The sequence below is a fragment of the Ornithorhynchus anatinus genome, chromosome 2, assembly GCF_004115215.2.
Source record: "Ornithorhynchus anatinus isolate Pmale09 chromosome 2, mOrnAna1.pri.v4, whole genome shotgun sequence".
Classification (NCBI taxonomy): domain Eukaryota; kingdom Metazoa; phylum Chordata; class Mammalia; order Monotremata; family Ornithorhynchidae; genus Ornithorhynchus; species Ornithorhynchus anatinus.
The window spans coordinates 134,623,173-134,650,350 of record NC_041729.1 but is presented as its reverse complement, the minus strand read 5'-3'; the positions used below and the strand labels follow the sequence as shown (position 1 = coordinate 134,650,350).

General features: G+C 48.1%; 1 protein-coding gene across 9 annotated transcripts in view; it reads right to left on the bottom strand.

Moving 5' to 3' along the window:
- SCEL (sciellin) overlaps nt 1-27,178 on the bottom strand; it is a 155,802-nt gene that overhangs the window by 66,169 nt on the left and 62,455 nt on the right. For 4 of the 9 annotated variants that reach the window (XM_029048213.2, XM_029048235.2, XM_029048257.2 and 1 more), the window contains exons 11-18: nt 21,899-21,964; nt 16,589-16,648; nt 15,218-15,277; nt 12,199-12,258; nt 8,516-8,575; nt 8,163-8,222; nt 6,761-6,820; nt 3,360-3,419 (exon numbers count right to left, since the gene is read on the bottom strand). In XM_029048213.2, coding sequence (XP_028904046.1) covers nt 3,360-3,419; nt 6,761-6,820; nt 8,163-8,222; nt 8,516-8,575; nt 12,199-12,258; nt 15,218-15,277; nt 16,589-16,648; nt 21,899-21,964 — 486 coding nt within the window. The remainder of the gene's footprint in view (nt 1-3,359; nt 3,420-6,760; nt 6,821-8,162; nt 8,223-8,515; nt 8,576-12,198; nt 12,259-15,217; nt 15,278-16,588; nt 16,649-21,898; nt 21,965-27,178) is intronic. The other 5 variants (XM_029048244.2, XM_029048265.2, XM_029048227.2 and 2 more) reach the window with 4 other exon arrangements.

Sequence of the window (27,178 nt, the reverse complement as noted above, 5' to 3'; positions counted from 1 at the left end):
CACCTCTCTGTGCTTCAGTGACCTCATCTGTAAAACGGGGATGAAGACGGTGAGCCCCACGTGGGACAACCCGGTTCCCCTGGGTCTACCCCAGCGCTTAGAACAGTGCTCTGCACCTAGTAAGCACTTAACAAATACCAACATTATTATTATTATTGCTGTGGTGATGGTGGGTGTCTAAGCAGGGTGTGCCAAAGCACACAGAAGCACAGGCTACAAAGAGGCCTAGGAGCAGGGTGGTCTAACGGGCCTGGGAGTCGGAAGACCAGGCTTCCAGTTCTGCTCCGTGCTTGCTTTGTGACCCTGGGCAAGTCACTTCACTTCTCAGTTACCTCATCTATAAAATGGGGATTCAATATCCGTTCTCCCTCGTACTTAGAGGGTGAGCCATGGGGCATAGGGGGAGGCACCTGTCTGACTTCCCCGGCAGTTAGATCAGGGTTTGATGCATAGTAAGCGCTTAACAAATACCCCGTCATTATTATTATTGCTCTTTCTGATAATAAGTTACCTCATTACCTCAGTTACCTCATCTGTCAAATGGTGTTGAAGACTGTGAGCCCCACGTGGGACAACCTGATTCCCGTGTCTACCCCAGCGCTTAGAACAGTGCTCTGCACATAGTAAGCGCTTAACAAATTCCAACATTATTATTATTATTATTATTAGTAAAGTGTTGAGTTGCATTCTAGGTTATTATGGATTTTGACAGCACATCACTGGCCTATTAAGGGACTGGTTTTTAAGGCTCTCCATCACCTCGCCCCTTCCTACCTCTCCTCCCTTCTCTGTTTCCACCGCCCACGCCGCACGCTCCGCTCCTCCGCCGCCCACCTCCTCGGCGTCCCCCGGTCTCGCCCGTCCCGCCGTCGACCCCCGGCCCACGTCCTCCCGCCGTCCCGGAACGCCCTCCCTCCTCACCTCCGCCAAGCTAACTCTCTTCCCCTCTTCAAAACCCTACTTACAGCTCACCTCCTCCAAGAGGCCTTCCCAGACTGAGCTCCCCCCTTTTTCCCTCTGCTCCCTCTACCTCTACCCGCCCCCTTCACCTCTCCGCAGCTAAACCCTCTTCTCCCCCCTTTCCCTCTGCTCCTCCCCCTCTCCCGTCCCACCCCCTCAGAACCGTACTCGTCCACTCGACTGTATATATCTTCATCACCCTATTTATTTTGTTTAATGAGGTGTACATCACCCTGATTCTATTTATTTGCCATTGTTTTTATGAGATGTCCTTCCCCTTGACTCTACTTATGGCCATTGTTCTCGTCTGCCCGTCTCCCCTGATTAGACCGTAAGCCCATCAGAGGGTAGGGACACGTCTCCCCCATCCTAAAAAAAACCCGCTCTCGACCCCACTTCCCCCTCCAGTTATCGCCCCATCTCCCTACTACCCTTCCTTTCCAAAATCCTAGAACGAGTCGTCTACGATCGATGCTTAGAATTCCTTAACTCCCATTCTCTCCCGGACCCCCTCCGATCTGGCTTCCGTCCCCTCCGCTCTACCGAGACCGCTCTCTCTAAGGTCACCCGTGACCTCCTTCTTGCCAGATCCGATGGCTCCTACTCCATTCTGATCCTCCTTGACCTCTCTGCTGCCTCTGACACCGTCGACCATCCCCTCCTCCTCCATACCTTATCTCACCTTGGCTTCACGGACTCCATCCTCTCCCGGTTCTCCTCTCACCTCTCCGGCCGGTCATTCTCGGTCTCCTTCGCCGGAGCCTCCTCCCCCTCCCATCCTCTAACTGTCGGAGTTCCTCAAGGGTCGGTTCTCGGCCCTCTTCCGTTCTCCATCTACACTCACTCCCTCGGTGAACTCATCCGCTCTCACGGCTTCGACTACCATCTCTACGCAGATGACACGCAGATCTACATCTCCGCCCCCGTCCTCTCCCCCTCCCTTCGGGCTCGCATCTCCTCCCGCCTCCGGGATGTCTCCGCCTGGATGTCGGCCCGCCGCCTAAGACTCAACATGAGCGAGACTGAGCTCCTCATCTTCCCTCCCGAACCCGGTCCTCTCCCAGACTTCTCTATCACCGTGGATGGCGTGACCATCCTTCCCGTCTCTCGGGCCCGCGATCTCAGTGTCATCCTCGACTCGTCTCTCTCGTTCACCCCACGCATCCTATCCGTTGCCGAGACCTGCCGGTTTCACCTCTACGATATCGCCGAGATCCGCCCTCTCCTCTCCACCCAGACGGCTACCTTACTGTTACGGGCTCTCGTTATATCCCGGCTAGACTACCGTGTCGGCTTTCTCTCCGCTCTCCCTTCCTCCTCTCTCGCCCCGCTCCGGTCTATTCTTCACTCCGCCGCCCGGCTCATCTTCCCGCAGAAACGATCTGGGCCTGTCACTCCCCTTCTTAAACAACTCCAGCGGTCGCCTATCGACCTCCGCTCCAAACAAAAACTCCTCACTCTAGGCTTCGAGGCTCTCCGTCACCTCGCCCCTTCCTACCTCTCCTCCCTTCTCTCTTTCCACCGCCCACCCCGCACGCTCCGCTCCTCCGCCGCCCACCTCCTCGCCGTCCCCCGGTCTCGCCCGTCCCGCCGTCGACCCCCGGGCCGCGTCCTCCCGCGGTCCCGGAACGCCCTCCCTCCTCACCTCCGCCAGACTGATTCTCTTTCCCTCTTCAAAACCCTACTTAAAACTCACCTCCTCCGAGAGGCCTTCCCAGACTGAGCTCCTCTTCTCCCTCTACTCCCTCTGCCATCCCCCCTTTACCTCTCCGCAGCTAAACCCTCATTTTCCCCTTTTCCCTCTGCTCCTCCACCTCTCCCTTCCCATCCCCGCAGCACCGTACTCGTCCGCTCGACTGTATATATTTCCATTACCCTATTTATTTTGTTAATGAATTGTACATCGCCTCGATTCTATTTAGTCGCCGTCGGTTTTTACGAGACGTTCTTCCCCTCGACTCTGTTTATCGCCGTCGTTCTCGTCCGTCCGTCTCCCCCGATTAGACCGTGAGCCCGTCAGACGGCGGGGACCGTCTCTATCTGTTGCCGACTTGTTCATCCCAAGCGCTTAGTACAGTGCTCTGCACATAGTAAGCGCTCAATAAATACTATTGAATGAATGAATGACTGTCTCTATCTGTTGCCGATTTGTACATTCCAAGCGCTTAGTACAGTGCTCTGCACCTAGTAAGCGCTCAATAGATACTATTGAATGAATGAAAAGAAAGTCTGCACGAAGATGAGAACTTCTCTCTACTACTAGATTTCAATGTTCATTGCGTTCGTATGTTTTCACTGTTCAGCCGCAGAGCACTGAGTCCTATCGTGCTGACAGACTCAACCGGAAACTCACGTCTAATTCAGTCATAAAGAAGAGACGCGCCTCTCACACTTCTTACCCTTTGCCATCTTTGTTCTTTTGAAGATCAACTTTGATGAGAGGGTCGAGTTCTTGTTTCCTTTAAATAAAAGAATAATGATGAGTGAGGTAAAAAAAAAAAAAAGTCAAAGCTCGATAACAGGCTTCATGGACTTTCTCCAAAAAGGACTCCGATATTTTTCACCAGTTGGCAGAACAGAACCTTTCTGTTCTCCATCTCTATTTATCTCTAGCCCGTCTGGGCAAACACATCACGCCAGAAGAAAACACACACACTTATCTGGTTAAAGAATGAAGAAACTAACAATCTGGGAGATAAATCCACCCAATTAAAAATTCCCCCGTGAGCTTCTGCTATTTTTGTCTCTCTTGTTATCCCCACCGATGAGGCTGTCAAAATTGGCTCCTATTTAACACACATTAAAAAAGCAAACCCAAAGTGATAGTAAACTCCATAATTTGTCAGATCAGAAGCAGTTACTTGACCCCTCCCAGGTTTAAGCCAACCACGGCTCCTCGGATATATTTAGTTTGTTGAATTGGACCATTAGGACTCATTCATTCAATGGTATTTATTGAGCGCTTACTCTGTGCAGAGCACTGTACTAAGCGCTTGGAATGTACAAATCGGCAACAGAGAGAGACAGTCCCTGCCCTTTGACGGGCGCACGGTCTAATCGCTAATGCTCAGCCTTTCTCTACCAAATGGAAGGGTCGATTAGCTCCTCTCAGCGATCCAGAGGAGTGCACCGAGCGCTCAGTACAGTGCTCTGCGCATAGTAAGGGCTCAACAAATACTATTGAATGAATTTAGAAGCAACAATTCCATCTTTTCACCTGTTACCCTCTTTTCGGGGACTTGCTCGAATGAGACTGCTTACATCTCTGTTTCTTTAAATAGAAGAAAATTCAAATGAGGGTGGTACACTCTTTCAATAGTATTTATTGAGCGCTTACTACGTGCAGAGCACTGTACCAAGCGCTTGGAATGGACAAATCGGTAACAGATAGAGACGGTCCCTGCCCTTCGACGGGCTCACGGTCTAATCGATCATTCGTTTAATCATAATTATTGAGCACTTACTGCGTGCAAAGCACAGTACGCTTGGGAAAATACAACAACAGACACATTCCTGCCCAGAACGAGCTCACAATCTAAGAGAGACAGACCTTAATATGAATAAATGAATACATTACATGCCAGAATCGATTCAAGTTAATAAATTTAACTCATTGGTAGAGAAAAGTGTCTTTCTACTATCAGACAATAGATGCAGAATATATTTTGGAATGTGGGATCCGGAAAGTTTAGCCATTTTTCATGTAGCATAGGTATATCTTTTCCGGGTCAGAGGGGTGTCTGAGGTGAGCCTGGGGTTTTCTTGAATAACAGACAAACATGGTCAGTTTTTCCTTCCCGTGTGTATGTGTGTGTGAACTGTCTCTCTCCAAAGTATCTTTGGACCACGTTTTGGATATTGTTACATTTCATTCATTCATTCATTCAATAGTATTTATTGAGCGCTTACTATGTGCAGAGCACTGTACTAAGCGCTTGGGATGAACAAGTGGGCAACAGATAGAGACGGTCCCCGCCGTCTGACGGGCTCACGGTCTAATCGGGGGAGACGGACAGACGAGAACGATGGCGATAGATAGAGTCGAGGGGAAGAACGTCTCGTAAAAACCGATGGCGACTCCAATAACTTAAATTAAGCAAGGTTGCCTTAATAGATGTGAAATCACATTCATTTATACATTAAGTATTATCTACCATCTCCAAAAAGGAAAAGTATTACCCAAGAAATACCAAAATATTATCGGGCATCTATTTTCAAGTGTGATGTATAAAAATAAATGTCAAATTAAAACTTTTTTGGAAATGGAAGGCAACTTTTAAATTAAATTAAATAATTACCATCCGATTATAGTTTAGATTCTGAACATCCTAACAGAATATAATAATAAGGATGATGGCATTTGTTAAGCACTTGCTATGTGCCAGCGTGGCTCAGTGGAAAGAGCCCGGGCTTCGGAGTCAGAGGTCATGGGTTCGACTCCCGGCTCTGCCACTTGTCAGCCGTGTGACTGTGGGCAAGTCACTTCACTTCTCTGTGCCTCAGTTACCTCATCTGTAAAATGGGGATTAACCGTGAGCCTCACGTGGGACAACCTGATTACCCTGTATCTACCCCGGCGCTTAGAACAGTGCTCTGCACATAGTAAGCGCTTAACAAATACCGACATTATCATTATGTGCCAAGCACTGTTTTAAGCACTGGGTTAGATACAAGGTAATCTGGTTGGCCCATGTGAGGCTCACAGTCTTAGTCCCTATTTGACAGATGAGATCACGGAGGCACAGAGACGTCAAATGACTTGCCCAAGGTCACACACCTGACAAGCGGCGGGGGCGGGATTTGAACCCACGACCTCTGACTCCCAAGCCCCGTGTTCTTTCCACTAAGCCACGCTGCACAACATGGGGAACACTGAAGAGCCTAAAACAGTGACTGTGCTTCAAGAAATGTTCACAAGCGGCCCTGAAGAATCAAAAACTCTCATTTCCATCGTTACTGAACAGAAAAAACCCTTCTGATATCATCGGTATTTCTGCATAAGGCTCTCTTTCAGATTGTCGATGAATTCCGAGTCTAACAATTGAAGAACAAGAACCACCCGGGATCCTTTCTCTGCTTAGACTGTAAGCTTGTTGTGGACATAATAATAATAATAATAATGTTGGTATTTGTTAAGCGCTTACTATGTGCAGAGCACTGTTCTAAGCGCTGGGGGAGATACAGGGTCATCAGGTTGCCCCATGTGAGGCTCACAGTTAATCCCCATTTTACAGATGAGGGAACTGAGGCCCAGAGAAGTTAGGTGACTTGCCCACAGTCCCACAGCTGACAAGTGGCAGAGCCGGGATTCGAACCCATGACTCTGACTCCCAAGCCCGGGCTCTGATAATGATATAATTGTGGTATTTGTTAAGCGCCCGGGCTCTGATAATGATATAATTGTGGTATTTGTTAAGCGCTTACTATGTGCTAGGCGCTGTACTAAGCACTGGAGTAGATACAGGCAAATCGGGTTGGACACGGTCCCCGTCCCACATGGGGCTAACGGTCTTAATCTCCATTTTACAGATGAGGTCACTGAGGCACAGGAGTTGAGTGACTTGCCCAAGGCCACTCAGCAGACAAGTGGCGGAGCGAGGATTGGAACCCATGACCTTCTGATTCCCTAGCCCATGTTCTCTCCACTATGCCATGCTGCTTCTCGTGGAACATGTCTATCACTTCTGTCATACTGTACTCTCTTAAACACTTAGTACAGTGCCCGGAACATCTTAAGCATTCGATAAGTACCATTGATTGATTGAATCAAGTCCAATCAAAGGTCCCCCATCCATCTTACCCTTTGCCATCTCCATCACTCTTGAGATTCACTTTAATGAGAGGATCAAGATCTTTATGTCTTTAAATGTAAAAAAAAAGAAAGAAAGAAAAATCCAGTAAATTGTATTGTATCCACCTGCCTATTGGAGTTTTCTGGGGGGCTTTACCTCAATTCTCTTAAGTGCCTACTCATCTTTCCGGGGACCGGAGAGGACCAAATCTGTTTCAGACGCTTAAATCCGGGATCCGGGAGCTGACGTGACTTTGGCCAATAAAAACTACAGGATGTAAGGAGGAAGGCTAGGTTTGTAGAGCAGGATGAAAGATTGAAAAGCAGACAAGGCAGGAGAGAGGTATTAGCGGAAGGTCAGACGCAGAGCCAAGACATGATGATTGTGTGTAAAAGGAAAGGCTGGGTTTACAATATAATAATAATAATAATGATGTTGATATTTGTTAAGCGCTTACTACGTGCACAGCACTGTTCTAAGCGCTGGGGGAGATACGGGGGAATCGGGTTGTTCCACGTGAGGCTCACGGTCTTCATCCCCATTTTACAGATGAGGGAACTGAGGCATAGAGAAGTAAAGTGACTTGCCCACAGTCCGCATTCGAACCCATGACCTCTGGCTCCCAAGCCCGGGCTCCTTCCACTGAGCCACGCTGCTTCTCTTTTAGGTGACAGGCCGATGTCGTGAAACGATACGAAACGCCAGAAGACGAGGCTGACTGCCTCTCCACCCCCTGCTTCTTGGGGAAGATTGGAAAACTGCTCTGAAAAACCCATGACCCTCCGCTGGGTCATGGAAGAGGAGGGCTAATGGTTACGAGGGTATAAATAAGCTCCATGTGGGCTGGGAACGAGTCTGCCAACTCTGTTGTGTTGTACTCTCCCAAGTATTTAGTAGCGTCTTTTTGTAAGCGGCTCAGAAATAATAATGGTGGCATCTGTTAAGTGCTTACTATGTGCCAGACACCGTACTAGGCGCTGGCTCCCAGCACATCGGGTTGACACAGTCCCTGTCCCACATGGGGCTCACAGTCTCAGTTCCTATTTTGCAGATGAGGTAACTGAGGCCCCGAGAGGTGAAGGGACTTGCTCAAGGTCACCCAGCGGACAAGTGGCGGAGGCGGGATTAGAACCCATGATCTTCTGACTCCCGGGCCCGTACTCTATCCACTACGCCAAGTTGCCTCTTAGTATCGAAAGTCTGAAGGCTGCCCAGAAGCGCTCATCTGATCTGTCGGACAAGGCCAGAACGGAAACAGTCAAGTTTCCCTTCCATTTCAAGTTTCATTCCAGCAATTCAGTTCATTTAAATGAGCCGTTAGTGATCAGAGGGAAGAGCTGGGATCAAGATCGAGGCCTCCCAGACGATGCGGTTGAATATTTTTAGAAATAAACATCTCTCAAGTCCTACCTTTTGCCATCTTGGTCTTCTTGGGGCTTCACTTTGATGAGATTATCGAGATCTTGACTCCTTTGAACATAAAAAAATTCAAAGGAGTAGAACATTATCGAGAATTGAAGGAACAAACTCAGTCAAAAATCATCTACAGAAAATATTCCGGGACTGTTCAAATGTTGCTTACTAGGTTCTGAAAAATCAGAAATTCTTCTTGTCAAGCATACCTGACAATCATCTTTCTATCCTTAATACCAAGAATACCGAAAACGCGAAACCCATCCACGCCGAACATACGAAGGGATAAAATTATCGATTTGGGAGATGATTCCCCCAAATCTGAGAAAAACGTTTCGAGTTTTACTTACCCACGGTCGTTTCTCTTTGCCTTTGGGTCCACTTTGATGAGACTGTCAAGACCTTGGTTTCTTGAAATAGTATAAATCAAAATCAGTTGTTGAATTCGATCCAAGTATGTACCTATCGTAAATATAAGGAACTAGAAATCCACGACTGCATATGCTGGGGTGGTCGTTTGCCGTCTCGTACCTGGCAGATTCTAGACTCTAAGCTCGACTCTAAACTAGAATCTTATTACGGACGGGGAAGCGTCTGCTAATTCTGTTGTATTGTACTCTCCCAACCGTTAAATATAGGGTTATGCACGTAGTAAGAGCTCATTAAATGAAACCGATCGGCAGCAGAGGCGTCATGAGATTGCGGCTGCTTAATGGTTTTATACTGTGCTAAACCCCCCTCTCGGGGTCGCACCTGGAGAGTTTCCAATACTCTACCAGTCTCGAATACGGGAGGGAGAGTCAAGCCATTCCATTCCTAGCTTGGCCAGGGGCTAGCGAGTGGCAGGCCATCTGCTCCAAGTCAAAACTCCCCTGAGCCGGGCAACAGCGGCACAGGAGAGAGTCAAGGAAGGAGGCAACGGTAAACCCTTTACATATTTTGACCCAGAAAACTCTCTGGATCCGCTACCAGAACGATCGCGGACAGAGGTGGGGCGTTCCGGGAGGGACGTGTCCACGGAGCCGCTATGGGTCGGAGACGACTTGACAGCTTAAGACGAGATCATTAAAAATAATAAAAATTGGGACCGGTCCCACAGTCAGAAGAATCGGGGACGAAAGACGGAGCCCGCCCGGATCCAGCGGCTGTTTCGGCAAAGGCCCTGGTCACCGGGACTGAACCGGACTCCCAAATGATAATAATAATACTAATAATGTTGGTATCTGTTAAGCGCTTACTATGGGCAGAGCACCGTTCTAAGCGCTGGGGCAGACACAGGGGAATCAGGTTGTCCCACGTGGGGCTCCCGGTCTTAATCCCCATTTTACAGATGAGGTCACTGAGGCCCAGAGAAGCGAAGTGACTCGCCCACAGTCACACAGCTGACAAGTGGCAGAGCTGGGATTCGAACTCATGACCTCGGACTCCAAAGCCCGGGCTCTTTCCACTGAGCCACGCCGCTTCTGTATAATGGCATAATAGCCAAAAATTACTGCTTCATAATGAAATTGGGAAGAATATTAACAGACTGATACTCAAGCTGAGGGTTAGCCACTATAGACCCAGGTATTATTTCAGAAATACAGAGAGTTTTCTTTCAGGGGTTTGGAGTTCCATCGCCACAGCATTTGCTCAGTCATATCAATGGTATCGATTGAGCATTTTCTATGGGAAGGACACTGTGCTAAATGTTTGGGAGAATACAGTAGATTTGCTAGGCGGCTTTAGGAGTCGGACGACACGTGTTCTAATCCCGGCTCCGTCACCTGTCAGCTGTGTGACTCTGGGCAAGTCACTTAACTTCTCAGTGCCTCAGTTACCTCATCTGTAAAATGGGGATGAAGACTGTGAGCCTCACATGGGACAACCTGATTCCCCTGTATCGACCCCAGCGCTTAGAACAGTGCTCAGCACAAAGTAAGTGCTTAACAAATGCCAACATTATTATTATTATTATTTAGGCGTACGCCCTCACAAAGAGTGTTTAGTCTAGAGTGGATAAGGCTTTTGCTGGAGGAAGAAGGTGGAAGTCTCAGGCGGAAATAATCCCAGATTGGCTTAGTGGAAAGAGCCCGGGCTTGGGAGTCAGAGGTCATGGGTCCTAATCCCGGCTCCGCTACTTATCAGCTGTGTGACTCTGGGCAAGTCACTTCGCTTCTCTGTGCCTCAGTTGCCTCATCTGTAAAATGGGGATTAAGACTGTGAGCCCCATATATCACTTTATATGCCCAGAAACGATCCGGGCCTGTCACTCCCCTTCTTAAACAACTCCAGCGGTCGCCTGTCGACCTCCGCTCCAAACAAAAACTCCTCACTCTGGGCTTCGAGGCTCTCCGTCACCTCGCCCCTTCCTACCTCTCCTCCCTTCTCTCTTTCCACCGCCCACCCCGCACGCTCCGCTCCTCCGCCGCCCACCTCCTCGCCGTCCCCCGGTCTCGCCCGTCCCGCCGTCGACCCCCGGGCCGCGTCCTCCCGCGGTCCCGGAACGCCCTCCCTCCTCACCTCCGCCAGACTGATTCTCTTCCCCTCTTCAAAACCCTACTTAAAACTCACCTCCTCCGAGAGACCTTCCCAGACTGAGCTCCTCTTCTCCCTCTACTCCCTCTGCCACCCCCGCTTTACCTCTCCGCAGCTAAAGCCTCATTTTCCCCTTTTCCCTCTGCTCCTCCACCTCTCCCTTCCCTTCCCCACAGCACCGTACTCGTCCGCTCGACTGTATATATTTTCATCGCCCTATTTATTTTGTTAATGAGATGTACGTCGCCTCGATTCTATTTAGTCGCCATCGGTTTTTACGAGACGTTCTTCCCCTCGACTCTGTTTATCGCCATCGTTGTCGTCCGTCCGTCTCCCCCGATCAGACCGTGAGCCCGTCGAACGGCGGGGACCGTCTCTATCTGTTGCCGACTTGTTCATTCCAAACGCTTAGTACAGTGCTCTGCACATAGTAAGCGCTCAATAAATACTATCGAATGAATGAAAAGTGCTTAGTAAAGTGCTCTGCACACAGTAAGTGTTCAATAAATACGATTGAATGAATGAACCCCAGCCCTTAGAACAGTGCTTTACATATATTAAGCACTTAACAAATACCATCATTATCATGATTATCACTTCACCATGGGTAGGTACTCCTTCAACAAAAAGAAATACCTCATCACATGGAAAACAACTAGCAGAGTTCCAAGCTGAAACAGATCATAGTGCAGCCTGAAAGGAGAGCAGCTATAATAATAATAATAATAATAATAATAATATGGTATTTGTTAGGTGCTTACCACATGCCAAGCACGGTTCTAAGCGCTGGGGTAGATACAAGGTAATCGGGTCGCCCCACATGGAGCTCCCAGTCTTCATCCCCATTTTACAGATGAGGTAACTGAGGCACAGAGAAGTCAAGTGACTTGCCTAAAGTCACACAGCCGATAAATGGTGGAGCCAGGATTAGAACCCATGACCTCTGACTCCCAAGCCCATACTCCTTCCACTAAGCCATGCTGCTTCTCTTAGATGCTGCTTAGCTATCAGAGGCTGGGAAAACTAAGCTTCTCTCTGGGTTTATTTCACACGATAAACTAAGCTCTACCCAGAGACGGGTGGAACTCTCTACTTAGGGCAGGAGAGGCAAAACCCTTCTAGAATGTTCCACCGGCTTCTGGGAGGTGCAGCCGAAGCAGCTCCTTGGTTGTGCCAAATCGCTAGCCATCTCTTGGAAGAGATTATTCCCGGTCTGTAAATGCAGCACCGTGACCCGGTCTACCCTCTCTTATATTCCTTGGTTTGGGAATAGTGAAAATGGTTTACAATCGCCGGCTGTGACTCTATGACTTCCGTGTCGGTATCGCCATCGACTTTGCCAGTCTCCCCGTTTGGTGCGGTAGCCAACACGGGGACACGTGTCAGGGGGTTAAAAATAAGCATTTTGGATGAAGATGCTAGCGGACGTAACGAGGATAATGATGAAGAGCAAGCCCCCCTTGTTAATTAACGGTCGATCGGGGAAAGGATTCCAAACCACTTCAACAGCTCTTACCCTTTCTCACTTTTGTCTGGGCTGGCATTCACTTTAATGAGCCTGTCAATTCCCTTATCTCTGTAAACATAAAAAAAGGTCACGTCGGTGATAGTACAAGCAATCACGGTCCGTTAGATTGGTACATGGGCAACGGACTTATAATCGGCCGAGGTACGATAAATGTCACTTCTGATGTCTCAAAATTTACATCGTTCGCTACTAATGATAATGATAATGATGGCATTTGTCAAGCGCTTCCTATGTGCAGAGCACTGTTCTAAGCGCTGGGGCAGATACAGGGTAATCGGGTTGTCCCACGTGAGGCTCACGGTTACTCCCCATTTTACAGATGAGGGAACTGAGGCACAGAGAAGTGAAGTGACTTGCCCACGGCCACACGGCTGACAAGCGGCAGAGCCGGGATCCGAACCCATGACCTCTGACTCCCAAACCCGGGCTCTTTCCACCGAGCCACGCATTGTTCTAAGCGATGGGGTAGATACGAGCTGATCAGGTTGGACACGGTCCCTATCCCACATGGGGCTCACAGGCTTAATCCCCATTTTACAAGTGAGGTCACTGAGGCCCAGAGAAGTGAAGTGACTCGCCCGAGGTCACAGAGCAGACAAGTGGCAGAGTCGGGATTAGAACCCAAGCCCTTCTGAATACCAGACCCGAGCTCTATCCACTAGGCCTGCCGGGTGACCTCGGACGAGTCGCTTCGCTTCTCTGGGATTCAGTTACCTCGTCTGAAAAATGGAGATTAAGACCGTGAGCTCCAGATGGGACTGGGACTGTGTCCAACCTGATTAACTTGTATCTACCCCACGGCTTAGAACAGTGCTATGCACGTAGTAAATGCTTAACAAGTACCATAATTATTATTATTAGAACGTAAAAGGACGATGGGATCGGGGCCGTTACAAGGGACCATAAGGGCTACGACCAAGAATAGATCATCCCATCACCACCAAGGAAATCACTGAAATTGGCCGTACTGAAGGGAAAGGGAAACGTTCCCCAGATAATCGGCCCGAGAAAGATGTAATAATAATCATAATAACGTTGGTATTTGTTAAGCGCTTACTATGTGCCGAGCACCGTTCTAAGCGCTGGGGGAGACACGGGGGAATCAGGTTGTCCCACGTGGGGCCCGCGGTCTTCATCCCCATTTTACAGATGAGGTAACGGAGGCACCGAGAAGTGAAGCGACTCGCCCAAAGTCACACAGCTGACAAGTGGCCGAGCCGGCATTCGAACCCATGACCTCTGACCCCAAAGCCCGTGCTCTTTCCACTGAGCCACGCTGCTTCTCTTACCAGCAGACCCGACCGTGACCATTCTGGGAGGCAGCGTGGCCTACTGGAAAGAGGACAGACCTAGGAATCAGAGGACCTGAGTTCTAATTCCGATTGCCACTAGGCTGTGTGACCCTGGGCAAGTCACTTCACTTCTCTGGGCCTCAGTTTCCTCAACTGTAAAATGGGATTTAACATCTGTTCTCCCTCCTCCTTAGACGGCGCGCCCCAACTGGGACAAGGACTGTGTCTAACCTGATTGATCTGTACCTACCTCAGCGCTTAGAACAGTGCTTGACACCAAATAAGTGAATAAGAGATACTATTTAAAACAAAAAAGAACAACAGCAACAAAACTGTACAGATTCCCAACCAGGGGACACCCCCAAATATGCAGACACACCTTAGGAATGTCCAGGATCACCAAGACTAGTCTCAGAGGCTAAGATGGCCAACTAAAGGGTGGACCTGGGGATGGGCAAGGAGGATTAGAGGGTATTAAAATAATAATAATAATAATAATAATGGTATTTACTAAGCACTTACTATGCTCTAGGCATTTTACTAAGAGCTGGGGTAGGTATAGGCAAATCGGATTGGACACAGTCCCTGTCCCACATGGGGCTCACGGTCTCCATCCCCTTTTGACAGACGGGGTACTGAGGCACAGAGGAAATGAAGTGACTTGCCCAAGGTCACACAGCAGACAAGCAGCGCAACCCGGATTAGAACCCATGACCTCCTGCCTCCCAGGCCCGTGCTTTATCCATTACACGACGCTGCTTGGTTCAAGGGACAGCGGTCTTGACTCTGCAGGCCAGAGTCCACTGTCCCTGCCCCAGTGCGAAGACAAGTCAGATAATCATGATGAGATAATTTTGATCAAAATACTGGGATTGCATGAGACAAGACGACTCTTGGTTCAGAAACCGATCTCCTATTTACGACGTTATTTCTACAGGGAAATTTGTTCTGATGGATACCGTTTGCACAGTTTCAGGAACCAGTTGTGTTGAAAGTCTGAGGCCTACCGTGAATCTAATAATAATAATGCTGGTATTTGTTAATAATAATGTTGGTATTTGTTAAGCGCTTACTGTGTTCAGAGCACTGTTCTAAGCGTTAGGGGATACAAGGTGATCAGGCTGTCCCGTGTGGGGCTCACAGTTTTAATCCCCATTTTACAGATGAGGTAACTGAGGCAGCGAGAAGTGAAGTGACTTGCCCGAAGTCACACAGCTGGCAAGCGGCGGAGCCGGCACTAGAACCCATGACCTCTGACTCCCAAGCCCGGGCTCTTTCCACTGAGCCACGCTGCTTACTGTGTGCCAAGTACTGTTCTAAGCACCGCGGTGGATACAAGGTAATTCGGTTGTCCACACGGGGCTCGCAGTCTTCATCCCCGTTTTCCAGATGAGGTCACTGAGGCCCAGAGAAGTGAAGTGACTTGCCCGAAGTCACGCAGCTGACAAACGGCAGAGGCGGGATTAGAACCCATGACCTCTGACTCCCAACCCGTGCTCTTCCCGCTAGGAGCACCTAGCTGACCTGTCCGACGAAGCCAGACTGGAAACAGTCAGCGGTCAATTCAGTTCAATTCACTGAAATTCAATTAATCAGTTCGATTCACTGAAATGAGCCATCCGTAAGCAACTGGGAGAGCTGCCGCTCATCTTACACCTCCCAAACTGGGCAATCCAGTTGAATGTTTTCAGAAATAAAACTCCCTCAGATCTTACCCTTTGCCATCTTTGTCCTTCTGGGGATTCACTTTGTTGAGATCACTGAGGTCTTGACTTCTTTAAACACAAAGAAATACACGTGAGGAATAATAGATTACCAAGATCTTAACTTACAAACTCATTCGAAAGTGAGCCACGGTAAATGGTCATTTGGAATTGTTAACATATTGAGTAAGAGGCTCCGAGGAGTCAGAAACCTCCTTGCCAATCATTCCTAACAATCCCGCACAGTTGGGGAGGGACTGTCTCTATCAGTTGCTGAAATGTACTCTCCAAGGGTTTAGTACAGTGCTCTGCACACAGTAAGTGCTCAATAAATACAACTGAATGAATGAATGAAAGAGACCTTCCCTGACTAAGCCCTCATTTCCTCTTCTCCCACTCCCTTCTGCGTCGCCTTTGCGCTTGAATTTGCACCCTCTACTTAAGTTGGTATTTGTTAAGCGCTTACTATGTGCCGAGCACTGTTCTAAGCGCTGGGGTAGACACAAGGGAATCAGGTTGTCCCACGTGGGGCTCACAGTTTTCATCCCAATTTTACAGATGAGGGAACTGAGGCACAGAGAAGTGAAGTAATAATGTTGGTATTTGTTGAGCACTTACTACGTGCGAAGCACTGTTCTAAGCGCTGGGGGGGGGGATACAAGGTGATCAGGTTGTCCCTCGTGGGGCTCACAGTTTTAATCCCCATTTTACAGATGAGGTAACGGGCCCAGAGAAGTAAAGTGACTTGCCCAAAGTCACACAGCTGGCAAGCGGCGGAGCCGGGATTAGAACCCATGACCTCTGACTCCCAAGCCCGGGCTCTTTCCACTGAGCCACGCTGCTTTACTTACACCTCCCTCAGCCCCACAGCACTTAAACATATCCCATCATTTATCTATAATAATAATGTTGGTATCTGTTAAGCGCTTACTACGTGCAAGCGCTGGGGTAGACACAAGGGAATCAAGTTGTCCCACGTGGGGCTCACAGTCTTCATCCCCATTTTACAGATGAGGGAACTGGGGCCCAGAGAAGCGAAGTGACTTGCCCACAGTCACACAGCTGACAAGTGGCAGAGCTGGGATTCGAACCCATGACCTCTGACTCCAAAGCCCGTGCCCTTTCCACTGAGCCACGCTGATGCTGACTGAAGGGATCAAATAATCCGTCCGGAAACAATTTCACCCAAATTCATTCTTTCAGTCGATTCATTCGATCGCCTTTATTGCGAGCTTACTGTGCGCTGAGCACTGTGCTAAGCGCTTAGAGAGTGCAATTCAGCAACAAACAGAGACAATCCCCACCCCAAATGGGCTCGCAGTCTAGCAGCGGGGAGACGGACAACAAGCCAAAACAAACACAAGACAGATCTTCGGGTCTTACACATTGTCACTCCTCTTTGCCTTTGGATCCACTTGGATGAGACTGTCAAGATCTTGGTTGCTTCAAATAATTAAAACAAAAATTAATCAGTTGAAATTAATTAGCTGTAAGTAGCGGGAAATAGATATCCATCAACGTATCTGTAGAAAGCTAATGAGAACCTTGAGCGGGCAGAGGAAGAAGTCCTTGGATTTAGCAAAAGAGGCTTCATGAGATCGGGGCCCCTTATCTGATATATCCCAAACTAGGATTATATATAATAAAAATAGGGACTGACACATAAGTAATAAAAATATCACTGAATTCTATGGAATCACTGTTCATCAGATCCGAAAGTCAGCTGAAGGGCGAAGGTTCGTACTGAACAAAAGGAAGTACCTCCTATACACTGAAATTGACCAGCAAGTGAAATTTACCGCAGGAAATCCTGCCTGCTGAAAATGTTAGTAGTTCTAAAATGTTTGGATAATATCAATCATGTTGGTATTTGTTAAGCGTTTACTATGTGCCGAGCGCTGTTCTAAGCGCTGGGGGTGATTTAGGGTAATATCAGGTGGTCCCACGTGAGGCTCAAGGTCTTAATTCCCATTTTACAGACGAGGTGCCTGAGGCACTGAGAATAATAGTAATAATAATGTTGGTATTTGTTAAGCGCTTACTACGTGCAGAGCACTGTTCTAAGCGCTGGGGCAGATACAGGGTAATCGGGCTGTCCCACGTCAGGCTCACGGTTAATCCCCACTTTACAGATGAGGGAACTGAGGCACAGAGAAGTGAAGCGACTTGCCTACAGTCACACAGCTGACAAGTGGCAGAGCAGGAATTCGAACCCATGACCTCTGACTCCCAAGCCCAAGCTCCTTCCACTGAGCCACGCTGAAATCAAGTGACTTACCCAAAGTCACACAGCTGACAAGTGGTGGAGCCGGGATTAGGTAAATTTATGGATAAACAATCCCCTCTTAACTGCACGCTCCACTCTAGATTGCAAACTCCTTATGGGAAGGGAATTTAAGAAGCAGCATGACTTAGTGGAAAGAACCCGGGCTTAGGAATCAGAGGCCGTGGGTTCTAATCCCGGCTCTGCTACTTATCAGCTTTATGACTTTGGGCACATCACTTTTCTTCTCTGTGCCTCAGTTACCTCATCTGTAAAATGGGGATTAAGATTGCGAGCCCCACGTGGGACAACCTGATCACGTGGTATCCACCCCAGCACTTAGTGCGTGGCACATAGTAAGCGCTTAACAAACGTCTTCATCGTTATTATTATATGTTTGCTAATTCCGTTATATTGTATTCTCCCAAGAGAATAGTAGGAATGCCCTGCACATAGTAAGCGCTCAGTAAATACCACTGATCGATCGACTGAATCCACCATGGGTTAGTAGAGGGAACGTTAAGGACGTAAGGGGTAAGAGAGGGTTGTTAGATGTCACATCGCTTAACACTATTTATTCCATCATATTTATTGAGCACTTACTGTGTGCAGAACACTGTACTAAGCACTTGGGAGAGTACAACAATAAGCAGACATTCCCTGCTCACAATGAGCTTGTAGTCTAGAGGGGGAGGCAGACAACATCAATAAACTATAGATACGTACATAAGTGCTGTGGGGCTGGGCGGGAGGATGAATAAAGGGAGCAAGTAAAGGAGATAAAATTTAAAAAAATGGTGGCATTTGTTAAGCGCTTACCATGTGCAAAGCACTGTTCTAAGCGCTGGTGGATACGAGGAGATCAGGTTGTCCCACGTGGAGCTCACAGTTTTTAACCCCCACTTTACAGACGAGGTAACTGAGGCACAAAGTCACACAGCTGGCAAGCGGCAGAGCCGGCATTCGAACCCATGAACTCTGACTCCCAAGCCCGGGCTCTTTCCACTGTGCCAAGAGGAAAGGAGGGCTTAGCCGGGGAAGGCCTCGTGGAGGAGAGGGGCCTTCCGAAAGGCTTTAAAGGGGCCGGGGGACAGTCAGTGTCAGCTATGAGGACGTTCCAGGCCAGAGGCAGGACGTGGGTGAGAGGATGGCGGTAAAATAGATGAGATCCAGGTACAGTGAGAAGGTTAGGAATAGGGGAGTGAAGTGGGCGGGCTGCGTTGTAGTAGGAGAGTTGTGAGGTGAGGTAGAAAAATGATCTGGGCAGCGGAGTGAAGTGTGGACTGGAAGGGGGGAAGAGACTGGAGGCTGGGAGGTCGATAAAGAGGCTGATGCAGTGATCAAGGTGGGACAGGATGAGTAATTGGATTTAGATGGAAAGGAAAGAGTGGATTTTAGCGATGTCGTGAAGGTGGAACCGACAGGACTTAGTGATGGACTGAATACAATAATGTTGGTATTTGTTAAGCGCTTACTATGTGCAGAGCACTGTTACTAAGCGCTGGGGTAGACCCAGGGGAATCAGGTCGTCCCACGTGGGGCTCCCGGTCTTAATCCCCATTTTACAGATGAGGGAACTGAAGCCCAGAGAAGTGAAGTGACTTGCCCACAGTCACACAGCTGACAAGGGACAGAGCCGGGTTGCAGGCTCGTTAGACAGGAAGGACGGTAGTGCCATCTACAGTGACGGGGAAGTCAAGGGGGAGAACGGGGGTTCGGGTGGGAAGATGAGTTCTGTTTCAGACGCATTAACGTTCGCGGTGATGGGAGGACATCCGAGTAGAGATCGGCTGAAGGGAGGAGGAAATGTGAGACTGCAGAGGGGGAGAGAGATCTGTCCTGGAGGTGTAGATTTGAATATCATCCACGTAGAGGTGGTACTTGAAGCTATGGGAGGGAATGAGTTCTCCGAGGGAGTGGGGGTAGATGGAGAATAGCAGGGGGCTCAGAACTGAACCTCGAGGGACCCTCACGGTTAGGGGGTGGGAGGCGGAGGAGGAATCTGTGAAGGAGATTGAGAACGAGAGGCCAGAGAGCTGGGAGGAGAACCGGGAGAGGAAAGGGTCAGCGAAGCCGAGTTTGGATAATGTTTCCGGGAGGAGGGGATGGTCCACCGTGCCGAAGGCACCTGAGAGGTCGAGGAGGAGTAGAGGCCATTGGATTTGGCAAGAAGGAGAAGATTAGTGTCCTTTGAGAGGGCAGTTCTGTGGAGGGAAGGGGACGGAAGCCAGATTGGAGGAGGTCAAGGGGAGAACTGGAGGAGAGGAACTCGAGAAGAGAGGTGTAGAACAACTCACTCAAGGAGTTTCGAGAGGAATGGTAGGTGGGAGACGGGGCGATAGCCGGAGGGAGCCGGGGGATCAAGGGAAGCTTTTTTTTTAGGTGAGGTGTCAGGGAGGGTGACACTTTGGGAGGTAGAATAGGTGGGCTGGATGGAAAAGAAATGATCTGAGCAACAGAGTGAGGGACTGGTGAGGGGAGAGACGGGAAAGAGGGAGGTCAGTGAGGAGGCTGATTCAGTAGTTAAGTAATCGGATCAGCAGGGCATTACTACCATCCGTCAATCGGTGGAATTTATGGAGCATTTACTGTGGGCAGAACACTATTCTAAGCACTTGGGAGAGTACAACAGACATGGTAGACACATTCCCAGCCCAAAGGAACTTACAGTCTGGTGGAGGAGACAGACGTTAATATAAATGAATGCATGTTGGATAGGTACATAAATGCTGTGGGGCTGATGGCGGGGGGTGAACATCAACTGGGAATTCATATTGTGAGCCCCGTGCGGGACAGGGACTGTGTCCAACCTAATTAGCTTGCATCTACCCCAGCGCTTAGTACAGTGCCTGGAACACGATAATGAGCAGCTTGGCTCAGTGGAAAGAGCCCGGGCTTGGGAGTCGGAGGTCATGGGTTCGAATCCCGAGTCTGCCACTTGTCAGCTGTGTGACTGTGGGCAAGTCACTTCACTTCTCTGGGCCTCAGTGACCTCATCTGTAAATTGGGGGTGAAGACTGTGAGCCTCACGTGGGACAACCTGATCACCTTGTATCTACTCCAGCGCTTAGAACAGTGCTCGGCACATAGTAAGCGCTTAACAAATACCAACATCGTTATTATTAATAATAGTATTTGTTAAGTACTGACTGTGTGCCAGGTACCGTACTAAGCACTGGGGGGGAATCCAAGCAAATCGGTTGGACACAGTCCCTGTCCCACTTGGGGCTCACAGTCTCAATCCCCATTTTCCAGATGAGGTAACTGAGGCACAGAGAAGTGAAGTGATTTGGCCAGGGTCACACAGCAGACAAATGGCAGAATCAGCATTAGAACCCATGACCCTCTGACTCCCAGGCCCACGCTCTATCCAGTATGCCAGGCGCTTAACAAATACCATAAAAAAAAGTACCCAGAGGGTATAATACAGTACAGTAATAACACCTTCACCGTGATTTCGGAAGACTGTCGGACATAATGCGGTGGCCACGTAGCACAAAGCTTCAAACCGAACCGGAAGGTTAACACAGCTGTAAACCCGTCTGACCTTTTCTATAATTGCATGGCCTCACACCTCCTTCAGATGCAACATAAAACCATTTGAGCCATTCCAACACTGTTGCTTAGGGGCTATAGTGGACCTCAAATCATTAGGCAGGATCGTAATCCAAAAAGTATTAGGTCAAAGTCAGTTTCTTAGCATTAAAGCTATTAAAGAATGAATGACAGCAAGAAACCCAAGCACCTGCTCTACAGTGAACTGGAACAAGGAGGACAGAGGACACAGTTTCCAAGTGATTAATGACACCCTGGGCTATGAGTCTGACCAGTATGACACACAGCAATCAAAAAAGGAATCTTGAAATTTGGGGAGGAACAAGAATAAAATGAAATTATTTTTGGTATTTCCCACTTACGTACCATCTGCGATTTGGGAGCTGAATTTTTTAGATTGTTTGGGTGACAGTGTGACCTGGTGGAAAGAACTCAGGCCTGGGAGTCAAAGAACCTGGGTTCTAATCCCAAGTCCAGCACTTGCCTGCTGTGTAACCTTGAACGAGACTCTTCACTTCTCTGTGCTTCAGCTGTAAAACGGGGATCCAATAGCTGCTTTCCTTTCCTCTTAGATAGCAAGCATTTCTAAATCCATCTCTTCCACTTGCCTGTTGTGTGACCTTGAGCATTTCTCTTTGTTTCTCTGGGCCTCAGTTTCCTCCTCTGTAAAATGGGGGTCCAGTACCCGCTTAGACTTCTCCTTCCATCTTAGACTGCGAGCCCCACGTGTAAACGGAGATTTGGTCTGACCTAATTATCTTGTTTAGTAGCGTATATTAGCGCTTGGCATATAGTTACCATTTCAATTATAATTATCAATATTAACATAATTGTATTGTTTCTGTTAGTGTTGATTATTTACATTTAGGACCTACCTTATGTTTCTCTCAGAGCTTCTGCTTCTTTCACTGTATACGGCTGGTTTAGGAGGGCAGATCTGCCTTTGAAAAACGTTAAAAACGATACTTTAAAATAAATCTTCATTAATAATACCATAATACTTTCTAAAATCAATTCACAAAACAACTTTATCTTCAAAAATAGCCAAAGGAAAATATAATAGTCAAAACTGTCATTGAGTTGGAATGAATTCTTTTCATTTTTTCCATTATCGATCTGTAATCTACATCAACACAAAAGTTCAGTATACTGTCATGAAAGCTGTTAGATCACGCCTAAACCTTTCTTATAATTATGAATATATCTTCTACAAGTCTCTATCGTTTTCCACTGACCAGCCATTAATCTTATCCACTCTCCTTCCTTTTAAAGGGTTAACTCATGCTGCTTTCAGCTAATAGAAATCTGCTTCAGCTATTAAGCTGGCGATGTAATTGTTGCTGGTTTTCTTGGTTTGAATAAATGCCACTAAAGCACTGACAATAAAGATGTCTTTGTGCTAATAAAATGGAAAAACGTTATTGTTTCGAATGCACCCACTCCAACAATTCTATTAAATTAAAATGAACTGACAACATATGAAAAATTCTTCGGAATTCAAGTTTATTATCAATTTATGGCCTCAGACAATTCCCTGTGTCTGACTGACCTACTTACACATGTTTGGTGGTTCACAAGAAATCCTTAACTACAATTTATCCTCCTGAGGACTTCTATTAATTACATAAAAGGAACATTTCCTTTATTTTTTCATTAAAAATCTCTCTGGATAAAGGAGAGCTAAAAATGTGCACTTCTTTTTTTACCTGCAGTGATGGAGGATTTGAAATTTCAAATTCACTGAGATACAACAAGTTCATCGAAAACTAGTTAAATCGACATCTTGAAAATTTCAGATATCAACGGGAATCCCTTGTGAATTTCTCTTGTCAGATCGAGATCAGAATTATCTACCTTTTTCCCCACCATTCTCTTGCCACTCTGCCTTTCAGACTGGGAATTCAGTGAGACGCGGCGTGACCTAGTAGAGCATGGGTCATGGAGGCAGAAGGACCTGGGTTCCGATCCAGTCTCCACCGCTTGTCTGCCGCGTGACCTTGAGCAAATCACTTCACTTCTCTGGGACTCTATTATCTCATCTGTACAGTGGGGATTAAGACTGTGAGCCCCATGTGGGACCTAGACTGTGTCCCACCTGGTTGGCTTGTATCTATCCCAGCACTTAGAACAGTGCCTGGCACATAATAAGGGCTTAATGTCAGAAATCTGTACAATCCAAGCGCTTAGTGCAGTGCTCTGCACATAGTAAGCGCTCAATAAATACTACCGAATGAATGAATGAATAAATGGCACGAAATAGCCCACTGAGGCCTGGGTCACATCCCCTAAATCCATCTACTTAATTAATTTTTCAACTAAGATCATTTTGGCTGCAGGTCTACTCAAGCAAGAGCTATTGCTCTTTCAGAATTCTCAAACTTCCCTCATTTCATTGGAGGATAGCTATAGAATTGTATTTCACATGGCGTGCGTCGATGTAATTCACCATTCGAAACCAAAATGCAAAGGAATCACAACCACACATCCAAATGTGTCTAACATTTTCAATCTTGCAAACACATGTCCCAGAAATGCCCTAAACAGATGCCATGCTTTGAGGTTGGTTGTCATTTTTTTAAAAACGTTCATGAAATGATTTTCGGGTGTGGCTTTAGAGAAGCGGCGAGGCTCAATGGAAAGAGTCTGGGCTTAGGAGTCAGAGGTTATGGGTTCTAATCCCGGCTCCACCACCTGTCAGCTGTGTGACTTTGGGCAAGTCAGTAACCTTCTCAGGGCCTCAGTTACCTCATCTGTAAAATGGGGATTAAGACTGTGAGCCTCCCGGGGGACAACCTGATGATCCTGTATCTACCCCAGCACTTAGAACACTGTTCAGCACATAGTAAGTGCTTAACGAATACCAACATTATTGTTATTATTATTCCCTGTGCCTCAGTGACCTCATCTGTAAAAATGGGGCCTAAAAAATGTGAGCCCCACGTGGGACAATCTTGGGCAATCTTGCACTTAGAACAGTTTTCAGCACATAGCAAGTGCTTAACAAATACCAACATTATTATTATTCGAAGCAGCGTGGCTCAGTAGAAAGAGCCTGGGCTTGGGAGTCAGAGGTCTTGGGTTCGAATCCTGCCCCCGCCACTTGGCAGCTGTGTGACTCCGGGCAAGTCACTTCACTTCTCGGTGCCTCAGTTACCTCACCTGTAAAATGGGGATTAAAAACTGTGAGCCCCACGTGGGACAACCTGATCACCTTGTGTCCCTCCAGCGCTTAGAACAGTGCTTTGCACATAGCATGCGCTTAACAAATGCCATTATTATTATTGATTTTAATCTTAATTTCTCCTTTCACAGATGAGGTAAAGATGCTTCTCTAATCCCAACTCTGCTACCTGTCTGCTTTCTGATCTTAGACAAGTGACTTAACTTCTCTGTGCCTCAGTTACCTCCCTGGAAAAATGGAAATTAAGACCGTGAGCCCCAAGTGGGACACGATCCGTGTTCAACCTGATTATCTTGTAACTACCCTGGCGCTTAGGACAGTGCCCGGCGCACAGGACTCACGGTCTTGATCCCCATTTTTACGGATGAGGCCACGGAGGCACAGAGAAGAGAAGCAGCTTAGCTCAGTAGAAAGAGCACAGGCCTGGGGGTTAGAGGATGTGGGTTCTAATCCCGGCTCTGCCAACTGTCTGCTGTACGGCTTTGGGCAAGTCACTTAACTTTTCTGTGCCTCAGTTATTTCACCTGTAAAATGGGAATGGGATGGTGAGCCCCATGTGGGACATGGACTGTTTCTAACGTGATGATCTTGCATCTACCTCAGAATACTCCTTGGCAGATAGTAAGGGCTTAACAAATACCGCAAATATCGTTATTATCATTACTACAGTGCCTGGCCTAGTGGATAGAGTTTGGGCCTGGGAGTCAGAAGGAGCTGGATTCTAATGCCAGCTCCACCACTTATCTGCTGCGACACCTTGGACAAGTCACTTCCCTTCCTCTGTGCTTCATTTACCTGGTATGTAAAATGGTGATTAGACCACGAGGCCAATGTGAGAAAGGAACTGTGTCCAACCTGACAAAACCTGTATCTACCTGAGCCCTTAGTACAGTGCCTAGCACATAGTAAGCGCTAAGCCAGTGCCATAAAAAAGGGGACTAAGTTCTCTCTAGACTAGAAGATTATAATCATTCTGGTATTTGTTCCTACATGCCAGACACAGTACTAAATGCTGGATGGGGAACGTGCCTGTTCATTCTATTGTACTGTATTCTCCCAAGCACTTGGTACATTGCTCTGCACATGGGAAGTGCTTAATAAACACCACTGATTACTTGATTGGTAGGCACACAGGAACCACTTATCAAATATCATAAAAGAAATCTGGTTTTCAACCGCTTCCAGAAGTGTGTGTGTGTGTTTTGGGAAGGATGAAGTTGGCAAAGGGAGGTACAATTTTGTTGATTTCCACCACCTCCCCATCCACACAGGTAACCATTGCTGCTCCCCGGGTCCTTAGAGGGGTAGAACACTTAGCACAGTGTCTGGCACAAAGCAAGCGCTTAAAAAGTTTCATCATTCATTCATTCAAGAGTACTTATTGAGCGCTTACTATGGGCAGAGCACTGTACTAAGCGCTCGGAATGGACAAATAGGCGACAGATAGCGACAATCCCTACCCGCTGACGGGCTCACGGTCTAACCGGGGGAGACGGACGGACGAGAACGACGGCAATAAAGAGAATCAAGGGGATGAACGTCATCATTATTAGATTGGACACGGCCCCTGTCCCATGTGACGGGCTCACGGTCCTGCCCCCCAACCCCCCGAGGCTGCTTTCTGGGGTGAGAAAGAGCTGACCGTGATTCACTCGTTCCCTCCCTCCCTCCCTCCCTCCTAGCCTCCTTTTACCCTCTCACCACCCCCAAAGTGTTCCAGGGAGGAAGGGGAAGCTCTCCCTTCTATCCTCCTTCCTCTTCCCCTCTCACCACCACCATCGCCCCTGAAGTGTTCCAGGGAGAAAGGGGGAATCCCTCGGGTCCACCCAAACCTGCGGGCCCGCCTCCCATCAGGCAGCTGGGAAAGCTCCTTCAGGTGCAGGAGCGGGAGAGAGGTGGGAACGACAAGCCCATCTGGCAGAGAAGCAGTGAGGCTCAGTGGAAAGAGCCCGGGCTTGGGAGTCAGAGGTCACGGGTTCTAATCCCACCTCCGCCACTTGTCAGCTGGGTGACCTTGGGCAAGTCACTTCACTTCTCTGGGCCTCAGTTCCCTCATCTGTAAAACGGGGACTAAGACTGGGCGCCCCTTCGGGACAACCTGATCACCTCGTATCCTCCCCAGCGCACAGAACAGTGCTTTGCACCTAGTAAGTGCTTTAACAAAGCACTTGAGAAGCAGCATGGCTCAGTGGAAAGAGCTCGGGCTTGGGAGTCGGAGGGCATGGGTTCGAATCCCGGCTCTGCCACTTGTCACCTGTGTGACTGTGGGCAAAGTCACTTAACTTCTCCGGGCCTCAGTTCCCTCATCTGTAAAATGGGGATGAAGACTGTGAGCCTCACGTGGGACAACCTGATGACCCTGTATCTACCCCAGCGCTTAGAACAGTGCTCTGCACATAGTAAGCGCTTAACAAAAAAATACCAACACTAACAAATGCCATCATCATCATCATCATCATTATTATTATTAAAAGGATTTCCCACAGGAAGAGGCCGGAGGACTGAAGAGGAGGGCAGCAGGAATGCCTGGCCTCTAGCCCAGTAATAGTCATTCATTCATTCAATCATATTTATTGAGCGCTTACTGTGTGCAGAGCACTGTACTAAGCACTTGGGAGAATACACTAGAACAGATATATTTCCTGCTCGCGATGGGCTTCCAGCCGAGAGGACCAGCCCGGCCTGCGACATCGTCTCGTTACCGTGGATGCCCGGCACAACACGTACGACGGGGCGGGCGGGCGGATTAGAAATCTCTCGTTTCGCCACTGTGTTCAAGTAGCCGCGGACTCAGTCCTCGGATAATCTGAAGGGAACTGCCTGAGGAAAGGGACTGTCATCACGTACCACTCATTACTGAATCCACGTCCGAGTGAGCCGTAACCACTACGGTGTTTTGGCTTACTTCCGTGTCTCTCGAAATACAGGCGAGCTGAGCGGATACGCTAGGGAGATGTCCCCGGATTGAGCAAGT